We start from the raw sequence: 24,662 nt of genomic DNA, 5'->3' as shown, positions 1-24,662 counted from the left end.
CTAAAGCGTTCTAAAAATGCTCAGTTAGTGTCTGTTAGTGCATTATTTGAGAGGTGTGGATTATTTGTGCTGTAAGCAGAAATGCTGGTAGTTGGGATGGAAGTCCAGGAATGGGTATAATGACACCCTATGGTTCCTGATCTTGCCCAGATGTTCTGACTTGTGATTTCAAAAATGGATATTAATGTAATGAAATAAACCAGAGATGCAGCACATGTGCTTTGGGTTTTATGCAAGTCCCAGTAATGAAATATTGTACTGCAAAACATGAAGGTGACGGTGGTGGGGAGCTAGGAACTTGTGTCCCAAGAAACCTTGGGCTGTAATTGCCCTTTTTGTTCTTCTTTTCCCTTCTCCACACAGAGCCCTTTGGCATTCTTTCTGCTGCTGTTCAGGAGCTTGTTGTTTGTGTTCATTTCCCATTTGTTTTATTGAGATAGTAACAATTTGTCTTAGAAGCGTGTCAAGATTTCTGTTTACGTACCATTATGAAGACATAGTGCTGGTTTTTGTTGTTACAAGATCTGTCTAAACTCTCTAGTACAACTTTGGAAATGATAAGGTGTAAAGCCTGAGCTTCTATGACATTTGTGTTTGGAATTGTTGTGGTTGCACGCTGATTTTGGTGTCGATACTAAAATAAGAGGTGTTCCAATATCCGGGAAGCTCCGGTGCTGTGTTTTGGGTGCTCCAAAGGGAGAGTCATCCACAATGTGCGGCTGTAGAAATGCTGCTGAGGAGGATGAAAAAGCCTCGAGATAATCCCATAGTCATCAAGATTAAAGATGAAGATTAAGGGCCCAAATCGAACGCAGAAACAGGAGACTTCGGCTGATCTCTGCATGCCAGCAGGTCAGCAGGATTTATCCTGGATTTTCTCTTCTGATTTTAACAAATGTGAATGAATTCAGTTTGGAAAGGAGTCCAGTTCTGCACAGCTGCAAAGCAGAATCAATTTGAGCCCATGTAGTTCCTTTTGCAGCTACAGGTTGGCTGAATTAGTAAATCCAAGGTAACATCTTAGTCCACTACAATATTCAGGTCATTTTCGAGTGTAATCCTTTGCCTGTGTTGAATTCCGAAGCTACAAAACTTCACATGGGCCATCTCATGAATTCTGTGAGCCTTTGACAGGCTGTTGGGGGAGAGTTGCATTGGTTCTGCATTCTGTTCCTTGAAAAATCACAATGAATGGTTGTCACACTGTCTTGTATGCAGTTAATAACTTGTTATGTTACGAGGTATTGAAAAAGGGTGACTCATCTGCATTTCCTCAGATCCTTCCTACTTTGTGAAGGAAAAAGGGATTGGTTTCCTCTCTGAAGCCAATGTAATCCAGCCAAAATCTGGTAGTATATGAGTACATGACAAAAACTCCCACTAATAATCCCTTTGTTGACAAACTTCAGTCATCTGTAAATAAATTAAAAATAATTTCATGTGTGTTAGCGTGGTGGATTTCCTGTTCCTCATTGTTCGAAAAGTTAAAACTTACACTCTGGATTTGTGCCTCATGATAAACCAGCATGCTATAGTTTTTGAGTGTATAGACGCTGGTTAATGTAGCCACTCTGCATTCTGCTCTTTGTAACGATCTGCACCAGTGAGAAGGGTTCCTGGTGTCTCGGTGTGTGCTGGAATATTTAGGTTATAGCTGTGCTCTGCTTTCTGTATCGTGTCAGGGATGGGGCTGCTGGGGGGAACGTGGAGCCGCAGAAACTTGCTCGTTCTATTGATTCTCCAGTAATTGCGATGGTGCTCCCTGTTACATGTTGTATTAATAGGCAAAAAGGGTGCTAATCTGGCTGGCTGTGTCACAGACAGATGTTTTAAGTTATTTATTTCTGCCTTTGGCAGTCACTTCCACAACTCCTTATTTGCTTGTGGAGGGAGAAAAAAGGCGTGATAACCAAGACAAGAGGTTGTTATGCTGGCACATTAACTGTATCATTTGTTATACAGAAAGATTAATGTTCAGTGTGTTTAATTTATTCTCTTTTTTTTTCAGTAATCCAAAATCTGCTAATCAGAGGATAAACAAAAAAGTCAACAATGACGCATCATTACGGATTCAAAATTTGTCTATTTTGGTGAAACAAATAAAAACTTACTATCAGGTCAGTAGTTGTTTCTTATATTATGTTTTGCCTAGAATTGTTTCTAAGTGTTCTTTTATAGTAATGCCTTGAAGGGCAACAATTTGCAGCAGGTGACTCAGGAGAACTGAGCGCCCTGCAAGTTCTGCTGGGCTTTGGAAATTAAAACCATTGAGATTCCATCACTCTTATGGGCGCTCTGTCAGTCCCGTTTGACACAACATATGAGTCTTTAATAAAATAAATGCTGATGAACTCCACAAGTTTGTATGAGCAAGGCAGAATTTTGTCAATAGGCTTAGTTTATTTTTGCAGGTTAAACAACAGTTAAAGGAAAGATGTGAATTTCGGGACACACAGGTTCCAGTTTCACATTTTTAATAGCAGCAGTCATTTCAGAAGCACCAAGCTTGCTCATGATGGTAACAGCGTCTGACAGAAGAGGGGGTAGACGGCTCTGAAAAGGTGGAGGTGGTGGAAGAAAAAAGATGATAATGTCACTAATCCGTAGAGAACACATTTCTTGGTTACCTCTGCTTGTACTCTGCTTCACAGTAAGAAGAACTTTATAATAGCATCATGAAATCATTTGAGCTATTATTTAAAAACCAAACCCACAAAACCACCAAGCCCCCAGTTTTTAAAGTATGTGATTGTCTTTTGTAGTAGCTATAAATACTCATTGCATTATTTATATTTTATCTGTTCTTTATTAATTTAAAAATTCCTGTGGTACATTTCAGTTTTTAAAAAATTCTGTTTGAAAATTAACTTTGTCAATATCTTAGAAGTACAAAAGTTATGGTTGCTTGAAATTCATTATATTTGCATAGATCAAGGTATTTTCTACCTCCTTATAATTTGTCTTTAGCACATGCAATGAGAGTACCTGTTTTTCAATCTCTTATCGATCAGTTTGATAGATTTATTTTTTAATGTCCCCTATCAGCTGGTGGGAACTCTCAAGCACAGCTATAGCTAAGAATTTCCACAGGTGGTTTTCAAGTCATGTCATTTTTCAAATATGACATAATATTAGTTAACTTACGTTAAGTTCTTAGCTTACAATATGGCACATGTGCCTTTGGGACGTAAAGCGGTGATGGTCTGGAATACGTTGCTTTAGAGTGTGAACGTTTTCTGTATTAGTGAATCCAGCACTGAGGAGAAACAAAAAGCTGGACTCCAGAGCTGCCCGCATGGCATCTGCTGGGAATAACATCTGGGAAAGGAGGGAGATGATGCTGCTCTGCAGAATTAGGCTCTGTCTAGACTGGGGATTTGACCTGATTACAGCCCTCGGTGCCCGCCAGAACTGTCCATTGATACCATCCAAAGGATGGACGGACGGACAAAGCTGCTGCTTGAGGCCGGGGACTGACCAACTCCAGCCCCGCCTCATCATGCAAATGGGATTTTGTACCTTTGTATTCAGGATTGTACCAGCATAACTACAGCAAAAACCCTGTAATTTTCACATCCAGGTTTTGGCAAGGCCACGGGAGACTGTGGACATGAACTAGAGGAAATGGATCTTTTGTGGTAGAAATGCAACTTAGAGCAAATAAAATACGCATCTCTCAATAAGCTAGTCAGAGAAACATGAACACTCATAGTTTAACAGAGTTTTGCTGCATTCTGAGACACAGGATCTAGTTGGCTTAAGATCCATTGCCACGAGAGGATTTTACTATGGTGACATGATCTTGCAAACCAATCAAACAAGGCTTTGGTAGAAGTAATGCGTACTTGTAAGGTTTTTTTTTAATTAGTGTCCAAATAATTAAGTGTTGAACATGTATATATTGAGACTTGACAATTTTTAAGCTGCTGATGTGATCCTAATTTCTTTTTAGTGGTGGTTAGTATTTGAGATTTGCTTTTGTTCAATCCATATGGTTTAAATAATATTCTAATTAACTTTCATAGGAGAATTTGCAGCAGTTGATCATGATGTCTTTGCCAAATGTGTTAATAATCGGCAAAAATCCTTTTTCTGGTAAGTTCATTTTTAACTAAGATGAAAATTTACATTGGTGTAATAATTTGTATTATTTCACTGGAAATATAATTCATATGGGATTGAGCCTTTCAACAGAAGATTGTGTAAATACTTCTAGCAAGTAAGTGGTTTCTTAATGATGAGTAACAGGTTTTTTTGTTTGCACCAACGGTCCACACTTCATAAAAACATGTTGTGTCCAACCTCAGCGTTGCCTGTTATTGGGCTTTATACTGAAACGAAGCACATTTCCCAGCAACCAGTGAGACGCTGATACAACAAAACATAAGTTTCATGTATTCCCAGCTACTGTGCTTTCAACTTGCTCTGCCTAAGCCACCCCTGAGAAAACTGGCAACCCAGCTCCTAATCTGTGTTTTTCCTTCCCCAAACTCTCCTGCTTCTCTCGCATCGTTACCTGAAAAATATTGCAATGACCTTGGTGCTTTCTCCCCGAACTGATACTGTCTTCTCCATGCTCCCACCTTCTCTGCTTCCAGCTCTGAGAGTTGCAATTTTCAGACCAAGAACATTAGCGCGTGTGGAGCCAGCTGAGTACCCGCGGCCGCTCGGGGATCTCTGCAGCGTGCTCTCGATCCCAGGAGCAGCGAGCAGCCACACCTGGCCTGCACGGAGCCACTGGGGACTGGGCACACTGTATTAACTGGGCTCTAATGTGTCCCGGGTGTTCTCCTTCTGATGTTGTAGCGCCTCAGCAGAGAGGTTAGGAACTCCTCTAACAGGCTGTGTAGCTTCCCCTGGCTTTTTCATTTATTTAAATGTCTTCTATGCCATGCTTCCGTGTACGTGAGACAAGATTTTTCTCATGCGCAAGAAGGATCATCTGTGTTACCTCGCTTTTCAATTTCAGGGTTCATAATGTCGATACTTGCCATATCCCATCCGCATATATCTCATTTATGTAGGTATTTTGATATTTTTTTAAAATTTTTATTTTCTGCTTTTGAATATTGCTGCTTTTGCTTCTGAGGTCGCAGCCTTTTAAGTTTGTATATGTGCAGATGCTGTAATCTATCATATGCACCAAGACGCGTGAATGTGGTCTCTTTTCCAAAAGAATAGAATCCATTGTGCTTTTATATTTTGATTCCAGACTTTCTTAAGGTTTTTGAAATGCTCCATGGATATGCCTAGAGACCAAACTTAAAGGAAAAACAGAATAACAAAAAAGGCAGGTTGTAGTACTGCTTGTGTAGTGACTTTTTAAAAAATTCTCTTCAAGATACTGAGACAAAATATATCTTAACAATATTGCATAGTAGAAGATGAAATGTTATTTCAAATGCACTATGGAACCCCAGCAAGCTAATTTCGTATTGAGTTGTATACACAAACCCCTGTGCTTTAGTCGTCAATGAGAAAGCTGCTTCCTGTTCCGGGACCTCAGCTCAGGCCGTGGAGCTTTTGTGGTCTGGCAAGCGGAACCTCTGGTGGTGTTTGTGTTGTTCTCCTCGGGGGATGTTATTGGATTTGTGTGAGAAAATACAGATCTTCCTGTAGCATAGCCCATATTAAAAAAAATGGTGATGTGCGACATTATTCTTGAAGACGCTTCAGATTCCTGCTTGAGTTCATCATGGAGTTTGGTCCAAATCAGAAGACAGAGCTGTTCTCGTGGGTTCCATCCAGAACCTTTCCTCTGGGGAAGTTAAGACTGCTCTTGCTGTGTCGACTTGAAGAGGAACTCATGCCTATCGGGTTTTTTTTCCTTTGGTGTGCAAGTATGGTGAAATCAAACCTTGGTGACCTTTAGAGAGGCTCGTTATGCGAGCCTGGTTGCACCAAGACAAGCCCCCGTAGTACAAGTTGATTTTCTGATCAAGCAGTTAGGATTCGGTTCACTAAAGCTTAGGCTGTAGCTGTGATATTTCCACAGGAACGTCTCCCATTTTTTCCGCTTTGCACTACTTGGTGCTTAAAGAACTCAGTGGAGAAATACCAGAAGACAACAAATCACAGCAGGCAAGGGCAGATAAGATCTCAGGAAGAGAACCGTGTTTGACTGTATCAGAGGCAGTTGGCTTATCAAGGGAAATGCAGATAGAGCGCTGGATTTGAGCTTTGGTAAAAAAGGGGTCATCAGACTTTATTAAGAAACATTTCAGTGGAGCTAATTGGCAGGAAGCCAGTTGGAGGAGAAAGCCGGAGAAGAGCTACAGGCTGTGATTGTAAATGCTCAGTTAAATTACAGGGGAAAAGGAAAAAGGAGATAATGATGAGGCACATATTCTTTAACGGGGGAAGAGGCAAGATTAAAACCAGTTCATATTTCTGAGGGCGGAGGCTACAGAGATCTGACAGCCAGGGCTAAGGGGGCGTGCGGGGAAGATCAGAGGATGGGCTGGGGTAGGGACAAAGCTCAAGCAGCAGGTTGGGGGTGTGGAAGAGAATGATCTGTTTCTGTATGGGTGATGCAGAAAAAGGAAGAAGAACCTATCAGCTGGTTGGTCGCAGTGGGGAGCGGCAGGATTTTGCCATGTTCCTTCAGGGAATGTGTTGGAGAGACATGGACACCATCCTCAGGTTGGCTTTGAAGAGCCAGTCAGGAGATGCTGGAGCTGTGTGCAAATGAGTGTCCCAAGAGGAGTTCACGGCTTGCTTTGAAAAAAAAGTGATGAATTAATTGGGATAAATGAATGTAGGATGTGTGGTACTGGGATGGATTCCTTCAGTTACAATAGTCTGGTTAACCTGTATTGATGAAGACAGGCAGCCAGGTGGAATTCCTCTTGGTGCAGCTGCTTCTGGTGAAACATCTTCATTGGCGGTTTCAGTTTCTATGTAAAAGACTTCACAGCTTGAGTCTTTGAGCTGCAAATCTGTATAAATGATTTAAAATCTCCCATTTGAGTTCATGTTCTCTGCAATGGATCTACCTGACAAACCTCTTTTGAAAAATGGAAACGTTACATTTTCATTGGGTTTATAGGTATCTCCGTCTAAAAGCAGCAGATTGAGTCAATGCTAGAAAAAGGCTCTTTACTTAATATTCTGATGTACAGAGACCTCGTAAAGCCGTGGGGAAGGCTTGACTCTGCTGAACGCTAGTAAAAATCAGTAAGAATGATGTATCCTTTCAGGTTTTTTCCTGATTTCTTTTTGATTTCCTCTTTTGATCAAGATTATCTCACATCTGCAGCTTTTTGAGAAGGATTTTGCATTTGCCTCCCTTACAAAATACTGTAGTGGATCAAATCAAAGGACAATTTGCAGGTGCCAGTGAGTGGTTACATCTTTTTTACGTGAGGTTTCATCCAAAATAAGCTGACTTGGCCAACGGAGATGCAAACTGTCGGTTCAGAAGGAAGGTTCTGGCTGGATTTTCTTCTAGATGCCTGTCATCGTCCCGTGATCATTGGAGGTTGTCTGGGATTACTCGGTCCTTTAAACAAAGGGCCTTGAGTAAGTTAGGCCGGGCTCAGCAAGGCCTGCGCCTACCTGAGCACCTGCTGGCCACATTGTGGTGGTTTTGGACCGAGACTGTGTTGGTGATGGCAGAGCACAGGTTTGCAGAATAAAGGTCAAATTTCTCACCAGCACCAGCGTTATTATTTTTGACAGCGTGGCTTTTGTCTGGTTCGCTAACAATGAAATAAACCGTTGGCTGAAATCCAGAGTATATTGCAGAAAGGATGCTATTAGGACCCTTTTATTCCTCGAGAGCTCGGTGGATAGTGTTTGCTGTTGCAGTAAAGCAAAATTATATATGACCATTTAGAGTTTCATTCCAGCTAACATCAGCTATTTTGCCATCCTTCAAGTGTTTGCTTCTGGCATTTATATTCTAGATGTAGCATATATTTAGTAGCAGGACGAGGACATTTTGAATGTAAAAAGTAAGATACATCTTCATTAATCTGTAAACAGAGTTCTTTAACTTAAGCTTCTTTAGGAGGTTAAGAGGCCTAGGGCCAGATTTGGATATTAATTTTGGTTTTTAGATGTGCAGATGAATATCTAATCTAGCTTTACGAAATAATTTAAAGGAATTTGTCACCTAGAACTTACAGCTTGGAGGTGGCAAATAATTTCAGCATTTTTGTAAATATCTTGAAATCCTTGAAATTACACTTGAAAACTTGATTGTAGGTCCCCAAAGCTCTTGAAAATGTCGCTTATAAGTTTTGCTTTATGAGGGGCTGAAATGGTATTTTTTTCAATAGAAACTATTACGGATATTAAACTACGTGTTAATGCTGCAAGTTGGCAGTTCAAAGGACTAAGTTGAAAGCTGGGAAGATGGGCTTTTCTGCATCTTTTGTTTTCTAAACTAAGTTAACATAAATGACATGAAAGCAATGAGCAAACCTGCTGTTGCCTGCGGGGTAGGGGAAGAAACTCAAATGACCATTTGACACCTACCATTATTTTGTTGTTGTTTTCTTCTTAGAGCCAGGTACTGAAGAAATTAAAAAACTCCTGCTGCTTTTACTTGGTTGTGCGGTTCAGGTAGGTTTCATATATGTTGATATGTGTATGAAAAGGTTTAAGTGCTACCCATCTCTTTTCTTCCTGTTTTAATACCTGAGGTGGTATATGACTCGGACCTTCCTTCCTCTTGTGGTACTATTGCATTCCTTGAAAATCTGGAGATTCCCACAGTGAAAATGGCTGTAATTTTACACCTCTTACATTTTATTGTATGAATATAGCAAAGTGTGTATGTAGGATTTCTAATACTTTATATACTGTAATATTGTTAATTCACCTGATTGTGTAATGAGAGGACGAAAATGATAAAGTGCTGAAGAAGTATCTTCTTATCTTCCCCCTTTTCAATAGCCATTTTATCTTGATTGTTTTATTAGTGTTGGAAGTTATAATTACTGTAACATGGCATAAACCAAGTGTTTATTGGTCAACACAATTATGCATAATAATTCAGCGATATGATCATTGTGATTTCAGATTTAACCTTTTTAGCTCTTAATACAAAGGAAGGATGGAAATACTTGCAATTTTTTATATACATATGTATATAAAATAGATATCTTTATTTTTAGTGTCAGAAAAAAGAAGAATTTATAGAAAGAATCCAAGGTCTGGATTTCGATACAAGAGCAGCTGTTGCAGCCCATATTCAAGAGGTACGTAGTTATTTTTTGGCAGTGGAATATTGTATTGTAAGGAGATGAATTGTATTTGTTCAAAAGCAAGTAAAGCAAATACATGATTTGTGTATCTATTGTTTGTAGTAAGAAAAAAATGCCGTTATTTTTTAGCTTGATTCACAAAAAGATTTCATGATCAAGCTCTTTTGGGTTACATTGTTGAAGCAGTACCAGGGGGCAAGTATGTTGCTCCAAGAATGTCTTAGAATTACAGCAAACTTAGTGACATTTTCATATGCAAATTCATTTATAAAATATAGTTCAAATCCCATGTGTTTGATACATAATGTATATTCTGTCCAAGTTACCTTTTGCTTTTTATTTTGCCAGAAGTACAAGGTACTACTTTCAGGTAGATAAGAAACTATTCCATAACATACAATTTATTCTCTTTTATGTGTTTTTTCATACCTTCTCTTGAGAATTTAACCTGTAGGGTTTCAGCTTTATTTTCTCCTGCTTCCTTTCTACTCTTACAATTTAAAGAGGATGGTTTTTTCTTCCATTTCGTTCCGTAGGTAACTCATAATCAGGAGAATGTGTTTGATCTGCAGTGGATGGATGTTATTGTGTTGACACAAGAGTATGTTGAACCTCTCTTGAAAAATATGGCGTTGCATTTAAAAAGGCTTATAGATGAAAGAGATGAGCACTCAGAGGTATGGATGTGGTTTGTTGCTGAAAGAAATGTAAGAAGTAATTTTTGAAAACGATACAGTTCAGTGTTTTTAGAGCCCGTAGGTGAATGTATGTTCTGTTAGCGTATTTAGGGAGGGACTCCTTGGTGCCCCAAAGTAGTAACCAGAGTCTCAAACAACTTTAAACAACATTCATCTGTAGTTGATAAGAAGAAAATCCAAAGCTGTATCAGCTGAAGTTTCCAGGAATCAGTGACCCATCAGTTTGCGAGCCAGTCACCCAAAGATGCATGTTACATTCCTGTATGCTGCTGCACAGCTCTGAGTGAGCTGGAGCAGAATCCATACTGGGACAGGAGGTTTTACAAGCTTGTTGCAAGGCACAATCCTTGTACTGTGTGAGAATCAAGAGACGGAAACATATTTAATTAAAATTGCAAGCTATGAATCAACTTGGTGCTCCCAGATTTGCCCCTCAGTAGAGGGGGGATATGTTAATGTTGCTGCTATTCCAAGTATTCCTTGGACAGTTAGCAACTGTCTTTGCAGCTCACAGCCTCCATAAGAGGAAAACAGAAGCTTAACTGTGAGGGGAGAGGATATGCAGTAACGCTTTTTTGCAACGCAAAGGAAAAGTCACTTTAAAATACGAAAGATCTTCGTATTAGAATAACACCTTTATTTACATGACAAAATAGGAATATTCCTGTAGGTCTGATGCTTTATTCTGTTGGCAAGGATGCCGCTGCTCACTGAAGAACACCAGTTTCTTCAGAGATTTACATTTATCCTCGTGTTCAAGGAATTGTGCAATTAGTTACCCAGTCCATTCAAAGCGCTGATAATTTTGTGGACTTAAAAGTCTAAATTTAAGTAGTTTAAGAATAGCCAAGCAGTAGTGTAAAATAGTTGTGACTATTTGCTTTAGGTATAGAGGTGTATGTAGGGCTTCTAACTTATTATATGGCAAAACTTTCCCGTTATTCGTGCTTCATTTCAGTCTTTGATTTATTAAGGCAGTAAATGATACTTGTTTCTCTGAATGGAATTATGTACTTTTTTCTCTTTCTCTCTCTATATGTTTTTCAATTTCTTAGACTATCATAGAGCTCTCGGAAGAGCGGGACTGTCTCCGTTTCCTACCTCACGCGTCGGCAGCGCAATCTCCGTGCGGCTCCCCGGGTATGAAGCGCACGGAGAGCCGGCAGCACCTCTCGGTGGAGCTGGCGGACGCCAAGGCCAAGATCCGGCGGCTCCGCCAGGAGCTGTGAGTACCCCGGGCTGCAGAGCTGCTAATTCATTCGTATCTGACTAGAGTTTTAATCTATCTGTATTCATATACGCTTCTGAGAGATCAGCGTTATAGTTGAGGTAATTTGGGGTGCTACGTGGAGCAGGCAGGTGGGGGCTGGAACTAAGAGCCGTGTCCTCACCATTCAAAGATTAGCGGCAAAAAGCCCTTTGTAAAAGGAGATAGTGCTGTAGTGATTCCTCAGCAACACCACGGTGACGTTACCTGTTTCTTGTTGGAAATATAGGAAGAAATAGTCATTTATGGTTCCTTCGTGGTTTACAAAATATTTTCACTTAACCTCATCCAAATGCTGTGAAAAATCACAGCGAATATCTTTTTTGCTTTGTTTTTCATATCTAATGAAAACCTTTTTTATCCCTTCTATTTTATGAAGGAAACTGATTTAGTAAGTACCAGTAGGTACTTTGTCTTCATAGTCGCGGAACAAATCTAAGCAGTAATGAAGAGTTACTTAAAGAGAAAACCAGTAATAGGCCAACGGAGAATCTGTTTCTCCCTATAGCAATGTTTAATATTGTTTCAGCAGAGCAAAGTGTGTGCAGTTTGAGCTTCAAATACAAATGGTGCATCCGGAGAGATTCAGTACATACATTAACTTGCCTGTAGTTTAGAAACAGCGTAAATATATCTTAATCCAGTGCAGAGAGGAGACAGGTAAAATTAGATTAAAAGTTGAGCTGCTAATTGTGAGTCCCGCTGCCCTGGCCGGTCTGCTCGTAGCAGGGTCTGCGGATCAGATCATCGCTGGCTGGATTAAGCGTCTGGTTGATTGAGTCGGAGGATCCCCTTCCCCCACGGCGGCTTGGGCTTCGTGAGGAGTACAGGACAAAAAGCTACGGCTCTTTTTTTCTGGTGTCTGTATTATTATGTGTCTGCTGAAAGGAGCCCGCCCAGGATATTCTATAAACAGCTGCACCAAGAAAATTAGTGAAAAAATTGCTGTTATTAGCTTGATTGACAGTTAATAGATAGCCTAAACAGTGAACACTGGGATGTTCTGTATAATTTAGCACAATCCTCTCCAGTCTGTAGCTGAAGCATGCAATTAGGGCAACAGTGATGGCTCGGAACAGTTCACATTTTGCACTCTATTTGAATTCAATTCATAAAGAATTTTCCTTTATGTGTAGCAGTATGTTTAAAATATTAGACTTCAATAAATTAACTTTTGTCTGTAGCATTTGGTAGTAAATGCTGCATGTATTTGATAAGTTTAAAATTAGATCCATTCCAGCCTTGAAAATATTCAGCTTAAAATTTATTTATAACCTGATTTTTGGCAATGAACATTTGTATCTGGTTTAATGTGCTAAGATAATTTCATACAAAAGGTCTGCAAAGATTATTTTCCACTTGGATGCAGAACAACTATTTGACGCTTGTAATATAGAAACTCCAGGATTGGAAGTGGCACACCTGGTTTGCTGTATTAAGTCCTTTGTGTTTCTGTGTAGAACCATAATCCAGGAATGTGAATTTTACAGTGATATCTAATGCAGGGTCCATTTGTGGTGTCTGAACGCTTTGCTGTCTGCTGTGGACACTGGTGTGACACACAGACGGATCCCTGGCTGCCTGTCGGCTGTCCGGGACCTTTCTGAAACAATGCATGGCTGCAAAAAAGGGCATTTGTTGTGAAATTGGCTCATTTAAAACAAACAAACAAGCCAACCAGTGTTCTAGTTTTGTTTCAAATGAATATATTTTGTTAGTATGATTACTTTTAGTTTGTATTATACATTTCAGTCAATTAGTTTCTCTTACCTCCTCCTTTTCTACCTCTGTTTTGTTTCGTGCTTGTATTCCAAGGTATTAAATAATATAGCAACATGTTTGAATATGCGATATATTTTTTAAAGTGATACAATTTTGCATATGGCAGAATTTTTTAACAGCCGAGAATGTGCAGTTGTATTTTGAACATTAGGTATTTTGTGTCTCTGAGTGAATTAAGTATTTCCCTTGCACTTACTCATTGTTTAACAAACTCATTTTTGAGTCTTGAGAAAAGTGTTAGTGGGAAGTTAAGAATGACACTGTAAAAACTGTAGTTTTTATTACAAAATTCTGAATATACTAAAGTAGACACTACATTGTTTCCATAAAACTAAGCTCCATTATACGTTTCATCAAACTGAAGATATTAAGTGATATCTTTTAATGAGTAAACCTTCATTCTTCTCTGTAAGAAAAATTACAGAAGTATCCAAGTGGCTTTAAAATGGGCTTTACCTGATCTGTGCCAGCATTCATCAGTGGTTGTTCTCTGCTTCTCCTGGAAAATACTTGGACCTTTTGAATGTATATTTTGAAATTATTTTAAGTTTACTTGCAGATGTGAGTCTCTTGGTATATATTTATGTGCATTGTCTTTTTTTTTTTTTTACCAAAAAAATCTCTTAACTCTTATCACAACCTCTTAACTCTCTTATCACATGCACCCTCATGTTTTCTGCCCCTCGTAAGAAATCTTGGTGAACAACAAAGATTATGAAAAACCAGCCCAAATTAAAAATATTAGGTATAGTATAAAACCTAAAGATATTAAAGCATAACGGCATACCTAAGTTTTACACTGCAATGTCCATGAAATTCTGGATTATGTAAGGGACGTCTCCTGAATGTCAGTGTTTTGTTCTCCAGTGAGATGGTCACTATCAAGTTTTGCAGTCACATTTACCTGCTTTGTGTTCTCTCTTTGAAGCGAGGAAAAGACTGAGCAGTTGCTTGACTGTAAGCAAGAACTTGAGCAGATGGAAGCTGAGCTGAAGAGGCTTCAGCAAGAGGTATGGGGTCTGGAGATCCAGGGCTTGCAGGGAGTGGGGAAAAAAGGTTGCTACCTTTTTCCTCAAACACAATTCACTCAGATTTCGTCTGGTTGTCTTTATACTTTGGGTCTGTATGTTGATAATGCGGGAAAACTTCTGATTCGTTCATTATTAGGATATGAGTGTATACAGTTGGAGATATTTTAGTATGTTATCTGTAAAATAGAATGCTGTTCTGAAATTTAAAAATGTGTGCATACCTCTCCTTGCAAAAGGTCAGTGCAGTTTTCTTGGAAATACATCATCTGCATTGACCCTCTGAAATAGATTTTTTACCTTTCTCAGAACTGACTTCTGCACTAAAATAATGCTTTTAAATAATGAAGCAGCTGTGTTGTCCTCCAGTGTGTGCTGTTCTTGCCTTTAATTGCTGAATTCCCTTCTTTTCTAGAATATGAATTTACTCTCAGATGCCCGCTCTGCCCGAGTGTATAGAGATGAATTAGATGCTCTTCGGGAGAAGGCAATTCGAGTCGACAAGCTTGAAAGCGAAGTCGGCCGCTATAAAGAGAGGCTGCATGATATTGAATTCTACAAAGCTAGAGTGGAGGTATATAAAGGAAAAAAAATACAGAAACCCATCATTTTTTGTTTGCTGTGGCTTTTTCAAAGTTATTTTGATGACTTAAACATTGAGATGTGAAAAGAGTGTTCCAGCTTCTTGCTCTGGGATATGTGATAGTCAGTCTTCTGTGAGAAATTGCTGTTTTTAGGCAAGAGTCCCTGTGTCCAACGGCATCCAGTTTCAGTTGAAGTCAGCAGTGTTCACCAGAGCTCTAAGCCAGCAGGATCAGTGGGATCCTCTCTTTGGGATATATACCATGTATTGAGAAACCCAAGAAGGATCTCATTAAAAATTAATTAAAAATGAATGAATGACATGAATGACTTCATAAACTGTGTATATCTGCTGCTGTTAGAAGAGGGACTGAAAACATATGATAAAAATTGATGAAGATGTTAGTATACAGGCTTTGAAAAGAGTGGAAATTTCATTTAGTAAAAACCCTGAAATTTGTTTACATGTTTCAAAGCTTGTAAACTATCTGATTTTTCAGTCATGCTTGAATAGAGACAGATGTTAATTAGTTGGTTTTGCTTCATAATAGTAATAACTACTAATATTTGTGTAGGGAGGAGTATGAAGGATAAATATTTATATGTTGCATTCACTGATCTCTTTCAGATTTTGCAGCTGACTGCATGCTGAAGTTCAAAAAGTTTTGTCTTTATGAGTAAAATTGTCAGTTATTCCTTTTTACACATTATTGTTTTCATCAGATGCCATTAAAAACAATCCTCTAGCTACATACATTCAAGCTGTTCAGGACCTATGTAATACATCTTTCTGGGTCACAGCTCAAATCACAGGGGTATTTATGGTTTGGTTATCAATTTCTGTTAATAAGGAAATACCTTTTGTTGTGAGCTTTTTTTACCGCTTGACTCTTGCAGGAGTTAAAAGAAGACAATCAAGTGTTGCTAGAAACAAAGACAATGTTGGAAGATCAATTAGAGGGGACCCGAGCCCGTTCTGATAAACTACATGAGTTAGAAAAAGAGAATCTGCAGTTAAAAGCTAAATTACACGATATGGAGATGGTAAGTGTGAATGGAGGGTGACAAAGACACCTGGAATGCATTGAATTTCATTTCTATTTTTGATAAAAGAACTTCCAATGAAAATGGCGGGGGAGAAGAAGAAGGGATGTCTAGATTTACTAACACTTGCTAACTAACTTTGCGTTTCTCTGTGGCATACTAGATAGTGAAATATTTTCTGTATGTTCAGACATATGTTTTTAAAAGTTGTGTGTGAAATAATCTTTAAGGAGCGTGATATGGACAGAAAGAAGATTGAGGAACTCATGGAGGAAAATATGACTCTAGAAATGGCTCAGAAACAAAGTATGGATGAATCGTTGCACCTTGGCTGGGAACTTGAACAGATAAATAGGACTACGGAACTTTCGGAAGGTAAACAGGATGATACTCGCAAACTAGTGGAATAGAAACATTGACAGCTCAGAGGTCGGGCGCATTAGGAAATTACAGCTCGCAACATCTAAAGTGCAGGATCTTTCATCCTCCAGAGAAATGACAGTTTGGGGGTTATTTTTGGGGTTGTTTTTGTTGTGTTTGGGGTTTTTTGGGTGGTGGTGGTTGTTTTTCCCCACTCAGTCCCATGTATCCTTGGAGATACATCCTACATTAAAAGTCTCCGCTGCTGTGATTCTTGTTCACTTGGAGATACAAAACCCGTAAATACCTTGGAGCTACATTGTGTTGCCATTCAAACTTCTCTACTCCATAGCACAGATCATGAGTCTTCTTGCTTTACTGTTCTCAAAGTTAAGATTCATTAACGCTTCTCAGAGTAATTGTTTGCAGAGATAACTCGTAAAATGTTGATTCTTCCAAAATAGCACGCTTGGCCCTACACTGGATCCCATACAAATGATTTGCGGAAACTTAGAAATATGTCCTCAGTCTCAGGAAACAAACCTCAGCTGTGATTAGGAACTGTAGGATGAGCAGAACACTTTATTTTATGCATCTACAATGTTATCTGTTGGGTAAGCAGGACGAGCCATTAATCCTCACGAGCTCTGTTCATCAACAAGGCACCAGAGGACCAGCAAAGGCTTCTGAATCCCCTCAGTCTGCAAACGCAAAGTCCAAGAACTCCAGGTAATAAGTAACCCCTTTTATTTTTTAAAAGGAGCTTTTTTCTTGCAGTGCCCCAGAAATCACTTGGTCATGAGGTGAATGAACTGACATCGAGCAGATTATTGAAGCTGGAAATGGAAAACCAAAGTTTGCTGAAGACGGTGGAAGAGCTGCAAAGTGCCGTGGGTTCGGTAGAAGGCAGCAGCTCAAGGATTCTGAAAATGGAAAAGGAAAACCAAAGACTTAGCAAAAAGGTACTAGTCAGTCTATGGTTGAATTGTGCGTGAGCTGCCCGATGTTGCTTGCTGTTGTCTTTCTAAAGGCTAATCTTATGCATTGCTATTAATTTGAGTGAAGTATTACTAGGATCTAAGGTGTTACGGTGTTTGTAAGTTTATGGTAAAAAAGAAAACCACCTCTAATTGTTTTTTCTCTTTTTTTTTAGTTATTCTTTTTTATAAATGTAACAATGTGACCATTTTATTCAGAAAGATCTTATACAAATGAGGGAAAAATATTAACATATAGAGATATAATGAATAATGAAAGTGTTTTGTGATATCTGAGAACATTATTTTAGTTTTTGTAATTCTTAAGCAGGGGAAAGTATGTGTACATAGGCAAAGACTGCCTGGGAAGTCTAAGCAGAAAACTTGGTTGTGTGGCCTCATTCATAACTGAGAAAGAGAGCAGATGGAACAAGGAATTGATGAGCCAGTGAATGAGGGCAGTTTGTCAGCTTTATCTGTGCTGATCTACAGTATTCTACTCTCCAAATTATGTATATCAAATACAGTAATTAGTGATATTTATAGACAGAAAAAAAAAATGGAAAAAAACAGGGACTAATTACAGTGGAGTTGAAGTGTCTAAAGGTTCTGAAATAGCTTTTACTTCAGCAGATATTTCAGATGTTAGAGAGACTATTCTTAGAGAAGAGTAAGAGATAATTAAAAAAATAGATGGAAAGAAATCCCTACTGTATTCCACACTTGCACGCTGCTTCTCATTCCTTACCAATATGGGCTATTTTGCAGCACCTGTGTCCTGCTTTGAGTGTCGCTGCGGTCCCAGAAGGGCGGCTGGGAGGGCGCGGAGAAAGGGACGGGTCTTAGAAATGAGCACACGTGGTTATTTTCACTCATAAACAGTTTTGCTGTTTGGCGACATTGTGAGCTGGACCTATTCCACAAAACGAACCTGTGTGTTTAATTCCCAAGGAATCATCATAAGTGTCTCTTGAAATAGTTAAGTAGGGTCCAACAACTTTCAAACGTTATATGTTAAAAGGGACTTGGATGAGCACTATAAATCTCACAAAATGGAATTTTAAGAAAAGAAAAAAGATGTTTGGGGAAATATCCAAAGCCTAATAAAATCCATCCACTGTTTTAAATGCAAAATACTTTATAGATACAATTTTCTAAGCCAGGGAGAAAATTCTGGCAGAAGTGAATTTATTCCTAGAAGAGATTAATTGTTTCAGATAAAGAATAGAAAACTCCATGTCATTCTTTCCTTTAACCTTCTTTAGTCATTTCTATAAGTGTACCTTCAACCCAGCTAAGAGGAATGCTATTGTCATTTTTAAGTACATTTAGAATAATCTGTTTCTTTTTCCCTAGCTTGAAGAGCTGGAGAATGAAATGAGCCAAGAGAAACAAAGTCTTCAGAACAGTCAAAATTTGAGTAAAGATTTGATGAAAGAAAAAGCACAGCTTGAAAAGACGCTTGAAGCACTTCGGGAAAACTCAGAGAGACAAGTAAGTAGCAGAATTAATGTCTTAATGCTGCGTTGTCCTGTGCTTTTGTACAGGCATAAAGGGATTGTGAGGGTAGCAGATTTGCCAAAAGGACGTATCTGCAGCAAATCGTTTTTCCAAGACCTGCAGCCACTCAGAGACGTGACTCATGTTTAGCTGAGGCTTTACTGTGAGTTTTAGAACTCTGTAGCGTTTTGTAATGCTCCTGTGGCTTTCCCGGGCTGTGTGGTTGCTGTGGTTGCTTAGAGGGTGTAGCTCCGCCAGAAGAGCGAATGGGGAGCTCTGGAGGGCCGCCAGACACCTCTGCATGGACGAGAACAGGTTCCAGGCAGCCTCTGGGGTTGTGTCGTGGTATTAATGAGAATTACAGCCGCCCGTCCCACTGCTCATTCTTCCTCCTGTGTCGCTTGTGCATCTGGGGTAGGAACCATCGCATCCAGCTTCATAATATCCTTATACTCAAATGTTTTCTAGCTGTGACTCGTAGGCGGAGAGCAGAATTTATTTTTGGGTGCTGGAAACTGGCACCTGGGGCTTTGGAAAAGATTCAAGATGCATTTAGGAGGGCACTCAATGGCACTGACATATTAATACCTGTTATCTCAGGGTGCTGACACCTACTAAAGGGCTTTGCAGAGCGATCCAGAGGAGCTGTGGACGGCAGCCAATGGGAAACGAGTTATGGAAACTTCTGGCAATCCCACTTTTAGGCATCAGCTCCTCTAGAAGTAGAACTGTAGTTCTCTTTTGTAAATTCCACAGATACTTCTCGCTGAGATTGGCTTTTTTTTTTTTTTGTTTAACTTAAAAGTGCAGTATTTTGGAATACAGAATTTTGTATTTCGAAAGTCCTGAAAATTTTTAAGGGCCAAATTGAATCAGTAAATGAAATTCCAGACTTGAGAAAGAAAGAGAGAGAGAGAAAGAGAGTGTGATATTACAACAATTATTTATATATTGTATTAGGAGTGTACTCTAGAGAAGAAAAGACTAAAACTTTCTGTAATAAGTCCCATTCAACCACCAGGGATACATACATTGTTTTGAACGTTTTAGAGTAGGACTAATATTTCAATGGGACTATTTCTGCTTTAAAATAATCTGCTGAGGAGCTGTGATGTGTTGGCAGCATCTTTCATGTCTCTCACTAATCCTCTGCTGAAACTTGGTGGAGGGGACGGAACAAGGTTCATTTGATTTCATCAAATTTGTGGAGGTGTTGATTGTGATTTTTTGTTAAGTTTGGTTTCTAGAAGCAGAATTCTTGGAAAGTAATGATGCATGTTTAGTAACGTTCCAGGTTATGTAAGGAAACGTTACGAAATTGTGTTTTTAGACACCTGTCAATTAGTATCTTACTAATTGTTTCAGAACAGTTTGTCATTGCTGGGAACAGACACATAGATCCTGTAATTAATAGTTGTGTTGAGAATTAAATATCAAAGAACAGTCTATAATTTTCTCAATCTGTTTTCCATTGCAACCAGCACTTGGGCTTTTCTCAGAAACAGCTGATTGTTGAAACATCCCTTATGCTGTGTTATTAGTGTATTCTTAAATATTGATCTAAGCAATTTTCTGATTTTGCTGTCTGTCACCTACCCAGATAATTTCAACTGATTTAGAGTAAGCAGAAAAGTCAAGAAATACTGAAAATGAAGATGTAAATGCTGCCTTTGTCCTTGAAGTAGGTCTGGGAATATGTTACCTGAGACAATAATTCCGTTCTAATATGATGTGTTTTCTCTGGAAGCTGTTTTGGAACAGCATGGCCGAGGGTTCTTTTTAACTCAAAAATTAACGCAGCTTTGTTTCTTCACAAAATGTTATTGACGTGATCAGGGTGCCCTCAGATCCCACAGATCACTTCTAGTTTTTCCAAGTGAAATAAAGGCACTTTTCTGGCTCCCACACCTATTTCCATCTCGAGTTGGGTTCAGAACTTTGACTGCACTTTGTTCTTCGTGGACACACATCTCAGAAATTGCAGAGTTTAAGAATCTGAATCTGGGTAAACACAAATTAAATGAAGCAAAGAAACAGATACAGCTTTGCTTTGTGTTTCATTAGTTTTATTTTTTATGTTATATACTAATATCCAAGAGGAAGATACTTGAAGATTCACTTTGACTTATTTTGTTGTCAAACTTCCACCTGTGTACATACGCATTGTTTGTAATGCTGCTAATAAATACCAGTAGAGTAACTCAAAATAAATGCAAAATACGATGTAATCTTATCAACTTAGTAGCTTTCAGTTTATATATGGAAGTAATTACTTGTTGGCTTGTCGCTCACCAAAGTTTACGATTTTCTCCCCAAATTAGATTAAGCTATTAGAACAAGAAAATGAACATTTGAATCAAACGGTAGCTTCTCTGAGACAACGCTCACAAATCAGCGCTGAAGCGAGAATGAAAGAAATAGAAAAAGAAAATAAAATCCTTCACGAGTCTATTAAAGAGACCAGCAGTAAGTTAAATAAGGTTGAGTTTGAAAAAAAGCAAGTCAGGAAAGAACTGGAACACTATAAAGAGAAAGGGGAGAGAGCAGAAGAACTTGAGAATGAGCTGCATCATCTGGAGAAGGAAAATGAAGGATTACAGAAAAAAATTACTACCTTAAAAATTACTTGTGAGAAGATCGAGGCCTTAGAACACGAAAACTCAGACCTGGAAATGGAAAACAGAAAACTCAAAAAAACTTTGGATAGCCTAAAAAATCTCACTTTTCAATTAGAATCCTTAGAGAAGGAGAATTCCCAACTCGATGAAGAAAACTTGGAATTAAGGAGAACAATCGAATCCTTGAAGTGTACAAGCATTAAAGTGGCACAATTACAATTAGAAAATAAGGAGCTGGAGAGTGAAAAGGAGCAGCTGAAAAAAAGCCTTGAGCTGATGAAAGCCTCGTTTAAGAAAACGGAACGCTTGGAGGTCAGCTACCAGGGCCTGGACACGGAAAACCAAAGGCTACAGAAAGCCCTCGAGAACAGCAATAAGAAGATTCAGCAGCTAGAAAGTGAATTACAGGATTTGGAGTCTGAAAATCAGACTCTGCAAAAGAACTTGGAAGAGTTAAAAATCTCTAGTAAGCGCCTGGAGCAATTGGAAAAGGAGAATAAGCTGTTAGAACAAGAGACTTCTCAACTAGAAAAAGATAAGAAACAGCTAGAAAAAGAAAATAAAAGGCTTCGACAACAAGCAGAAATTAAAGATAGTACTTTAGAAGAAAACAACGTAAAAATTAGTAATCTGGAAAAGGAAAATAAATCTCTATTTAAAGAAATCGTTGTATATAAAGAGTCATGTGTACGCCTGAAAGAACTAGAGAAAGAAAATAAAGAACTCGTGAAAAGAGCTACCATTGATAAGAAAACCCTGGTGACTTTACGAGAGGTAAGCAGAATGAGTTACCATTCCTATCGCACCTGTTGGTCGTGTAGAGAAATTCCAGCTGTATTTTTGCAGAAAGCTTACCTTTCGTATTTTTTGTGCTTTGATCTGTATGCTAGTAGCATCTTCAGTGGTTGCAGTAGGGAAGGTGTTAGGTAATCAAAAGTTATATAATCGTAATCAAACAGAATAATAGAACCATATTACATGTAAGGTTGCTTACGGGCTGTCATGGAGCAATGCTAAATTGATGTTGTTCAGGTTCTTCACATTAGTATTTGTTCTGAAACATTTCCCCTGTACCGTAATGTTCAAGACCAAATCTGAACAAGAAGATCTACAGAAAGGGCAGAGTAAACAACTGGAGAGCAATCAAATTATAGTTACAATGGAGTGTCTGAAATCGCTGAGACAACACTTGGAAGGAAAGGGGAGTTAACACTGAGTTAGTCAGGTCACGGAGGGATAAAAGACTCTTGCCCCAGTGCTTCTAGGATTAATACTACGTTATTTTATTGATATGATTATACTGACTGTATTTTTTTTCCGTGCCAAGGACTTGGTGAATGAAAAATTGAAGACTCAACAAATGAACAATGATCTAGAAAAACTTGCTCACGAACTTGAAAAAATCGGCTTAAACAAGGAGCGTCTCTTGCACGATGAACAGAGCAGCGATGACAGGTGAGAACATCAGGGCCTACCGGGAACAGGGTGGAAATGAGGGGATTTGGTTCATAAAACGGTTTTACACATAGTTTTTGTCCATACTCTTAGATTTTTAAGGCACACTAATAGACCCCAAACAGAATTTGCTATTCTTTGAAATTAATAAAGTAGTTGATGTGCTTTTGCATTCCACTGTGAATGTGAGTTACCACTTGTTGTTACTGAGAAATTTCTTGAAGTATGTCAGTAGATGCAGGTAATGTATCATTAAAACGTTTTATGTTCTAGCTAGCAGCAAGAACAGGAACAGCAAAATATAATAGGCCCAGAGTGCTGTTGGGATTTTTTTTTTGTTCTTTTTGACAGATTGACTGCTAGAAATGTTTCTGTCACATAACGGTTACCTTAGACTGGCTCTTTCCTTCCGACTCTTCCGTTCTAATTCTCCCCCCAAGAGGAAGCTGCGTTCCCGCTGACAGTGCGGGGAAGGATCCCATAGTTGGGTGTCTCCAGCTCTTGGTTCTGCGCTCGCGCTCTGCCACACCTGCCCTTGGGAAGCAGCTGCTCCTGGCATCTGTTTCCCCTGCTCTGTGGTGTGTTCTGTCTCAGCCCGCGGGGATTTGGGGAAGATTTGTGACAGGAGAAAGGCAGACTGGTGTGGGCTGCTGGCCAGTCTGGATTTCACCATGCTATTCATTTGTGCTCTTTAAAGAACACAACCCCAAACAAAACAAGAACTTGTTGTCATGAGTTGCTGCTACAACTGTTTGTCGTGAACATGTAGATTGATTTGGTGACTTCCATATCAAAAGAAAACCAGACAACTTTTTTTTCCAGTTTCCCTTTCTTGGTGCCAGTGCTGCGTTACTGGGCTGGTGCCAGGATCCTGTACGGCGAATCTGTTGCCACCTCTTGCTTTCTGCTGGGGTCTATGATCTGCCTTTCCCAGCTCACAGCTGAGGACTTTGGTCAAGAAAAGTCCTCAGAACTTTGACTGCTGTGATTTCTTCCTATTTAAACATGAGTGTGTAGCACACATTGGTTTGTCCACAGGTGAATCCACTATAGAAAGAAGAACCAATCCTTGAGCTCAGTTGAAGCATAAACAGTTTAGACTAAGAAATCCAGATGGAGCAACATTTTTCTAAATCGTGTTCTAGATTCCAAGTGGTTGGAGTGAGTGCTCCTGCCAAGGGACAGAATATTGTTCTGGAAAGGTACTTTTGCAGATTATACTACCTGAAAAGATTTCTGAGTCTACTTCTACTTCCAGACAATGGCTCTTGTCCTTTCCAAGCGCTCATACTTCTAAAGGTCAGCTCTTGTGGGTTCACTTCTCACAGGTTAGTTGGTTTGTGACGTTATATGAATTTGACTTTGGGCCGTGTAACACTAATGTTTGCTCTGAACTTTATAGGATAATGTTATATTGGATCTATAACTCATCATTTGGAAGAAAATTTGGTGTTATGTCTGTGGAGTGGGGAATTTTATCCATCTTCCTTTAAATTAGAATCTGTAAATGAATTTTCATGTACTTCTGGCACCTATCGTGACCCGTTTTGTTTCTTCCTTTGCTTCTAGGTCAGCTGTGTGTGGGAATCACGCAAATAAGTCATTTTCTTGTCCTTCCCCGCACATCCCTGTTGGTCGCTTCTACTGGCTGGTCCTTTCTCAAGGAGTCGGGGCACATGTTTTGCTATGTATATATTGTATATTAAGGCTTGTGACCAGAAAGTTCTAGATGTGAAGGAATTTGGGCTAGGCTGCTGTTTTAAATGTCTTCTCAAACTTCGTGTAGAGCAGGAGGGCTGTCAATAGGTAATATTTGTTTTGAAAGTGGAAATGTTGGTGGTTTTGAGCTTCTGCTCTGTCACTATCCTGCCTTTCCAGGTCCCCAACTTTTCCCTTCATCCAAAAGGTACCTGGATTGCTTTCCTTGTATTATTACAAAGGTGAGGCGTTCACAGTTAGGCCATCAGGCCTGGGTTCGTGATGGCCAGAAGTACACGGCAGTGTATTTTCAGTCTGCTTCTCTTGTTTTGAAAGAGAAATTTAAAATGCACAATTTTCCTGTCCCTGCTTGTGTTTTTTGCTGCCTGTTGTGGCAGCACTTCAGAGTCTGTAGCGGGACCTACACTGACCACGGTTGAT

At 39.2% G+C, this 24,662-nt stretch overlaps 1 protein-coding gene across 8 annotated transcripts in view; it reads left to right on the top strand.

Annotated features, from left to right (window-relative positions):
• CCDC88A (coiled-coil domain containing 88A) overlaps positions 1-24,662 on the top strand; it is a 61,247-nt gene that overhangs the window by 14,852 nt on the left and 21,733 nt on the right. For all 8 annotated transcript variants that reach the window (XM_082049903.1, XM_082049899.1, XM_082049897.1 and 5 more), the window contains exons 3-16: positions 2,009-2,117; positions 4,026-4,095; positions 8,510-8,568; positions 9,123-9,206; positions 9,749-9,889; positions 10,966-11,135; positions 13,888-13,969; positions 14,403-14,561; positions 15,467-15,613; positions 15,844-15,988; positions 16,751-16,935; positions 18,307-18,444; positions 20,772-21,842; positions 22,396-22,523. In XM_082049903.1, the coding sequence (XP_081906029.1) occupies positions 2,009-2,117; positions 4,026-4,095; positions 8,510-8,568; positions 9,123-9,206; positions 9,749-9,889; positions 10,966-11,135; positions 13,888-13,969; positions 14,403-14,561; positions 15,467-15,613; positions 15,844-15,988; positions 16,751-16,935; positions 18,307-18,444; positions 20,772-21,842; positions 22,396-22,523 (2,688 nt within the window). The remainder of the gene's footprint in view (positions 1-2,008; positions 2,118-4,025; positions 4,096-8,509; positions 8,569-9,122; positions 9,207-9,748; positions 9,890-10,965; positions 11,136-13,887; positions 13,970-14,402; positions 14,562-15,466; positions 15,614-15,843; positions 15,989-16,750; positions 16,936-18,306; positions 18,445-20,771; positions 21,843-22,395; positions 22,524-24,662) is intronic.

The sequence above is a fragment of the Streptopelia decaocto genome, assembly GCF_964273445.1.
Source record: "Streptopelia decaocto genome assembly, chromosome: 3".
Lineage (NCBI taxonomy): Eukaryota > Metazoa > Chordata > Aves > Columbiformes > Columbidae > Streptopelia > Streptopelia decaocto.
This window is presented reverse-complemented; position numbering and strand designations above follow the sequence as displayed.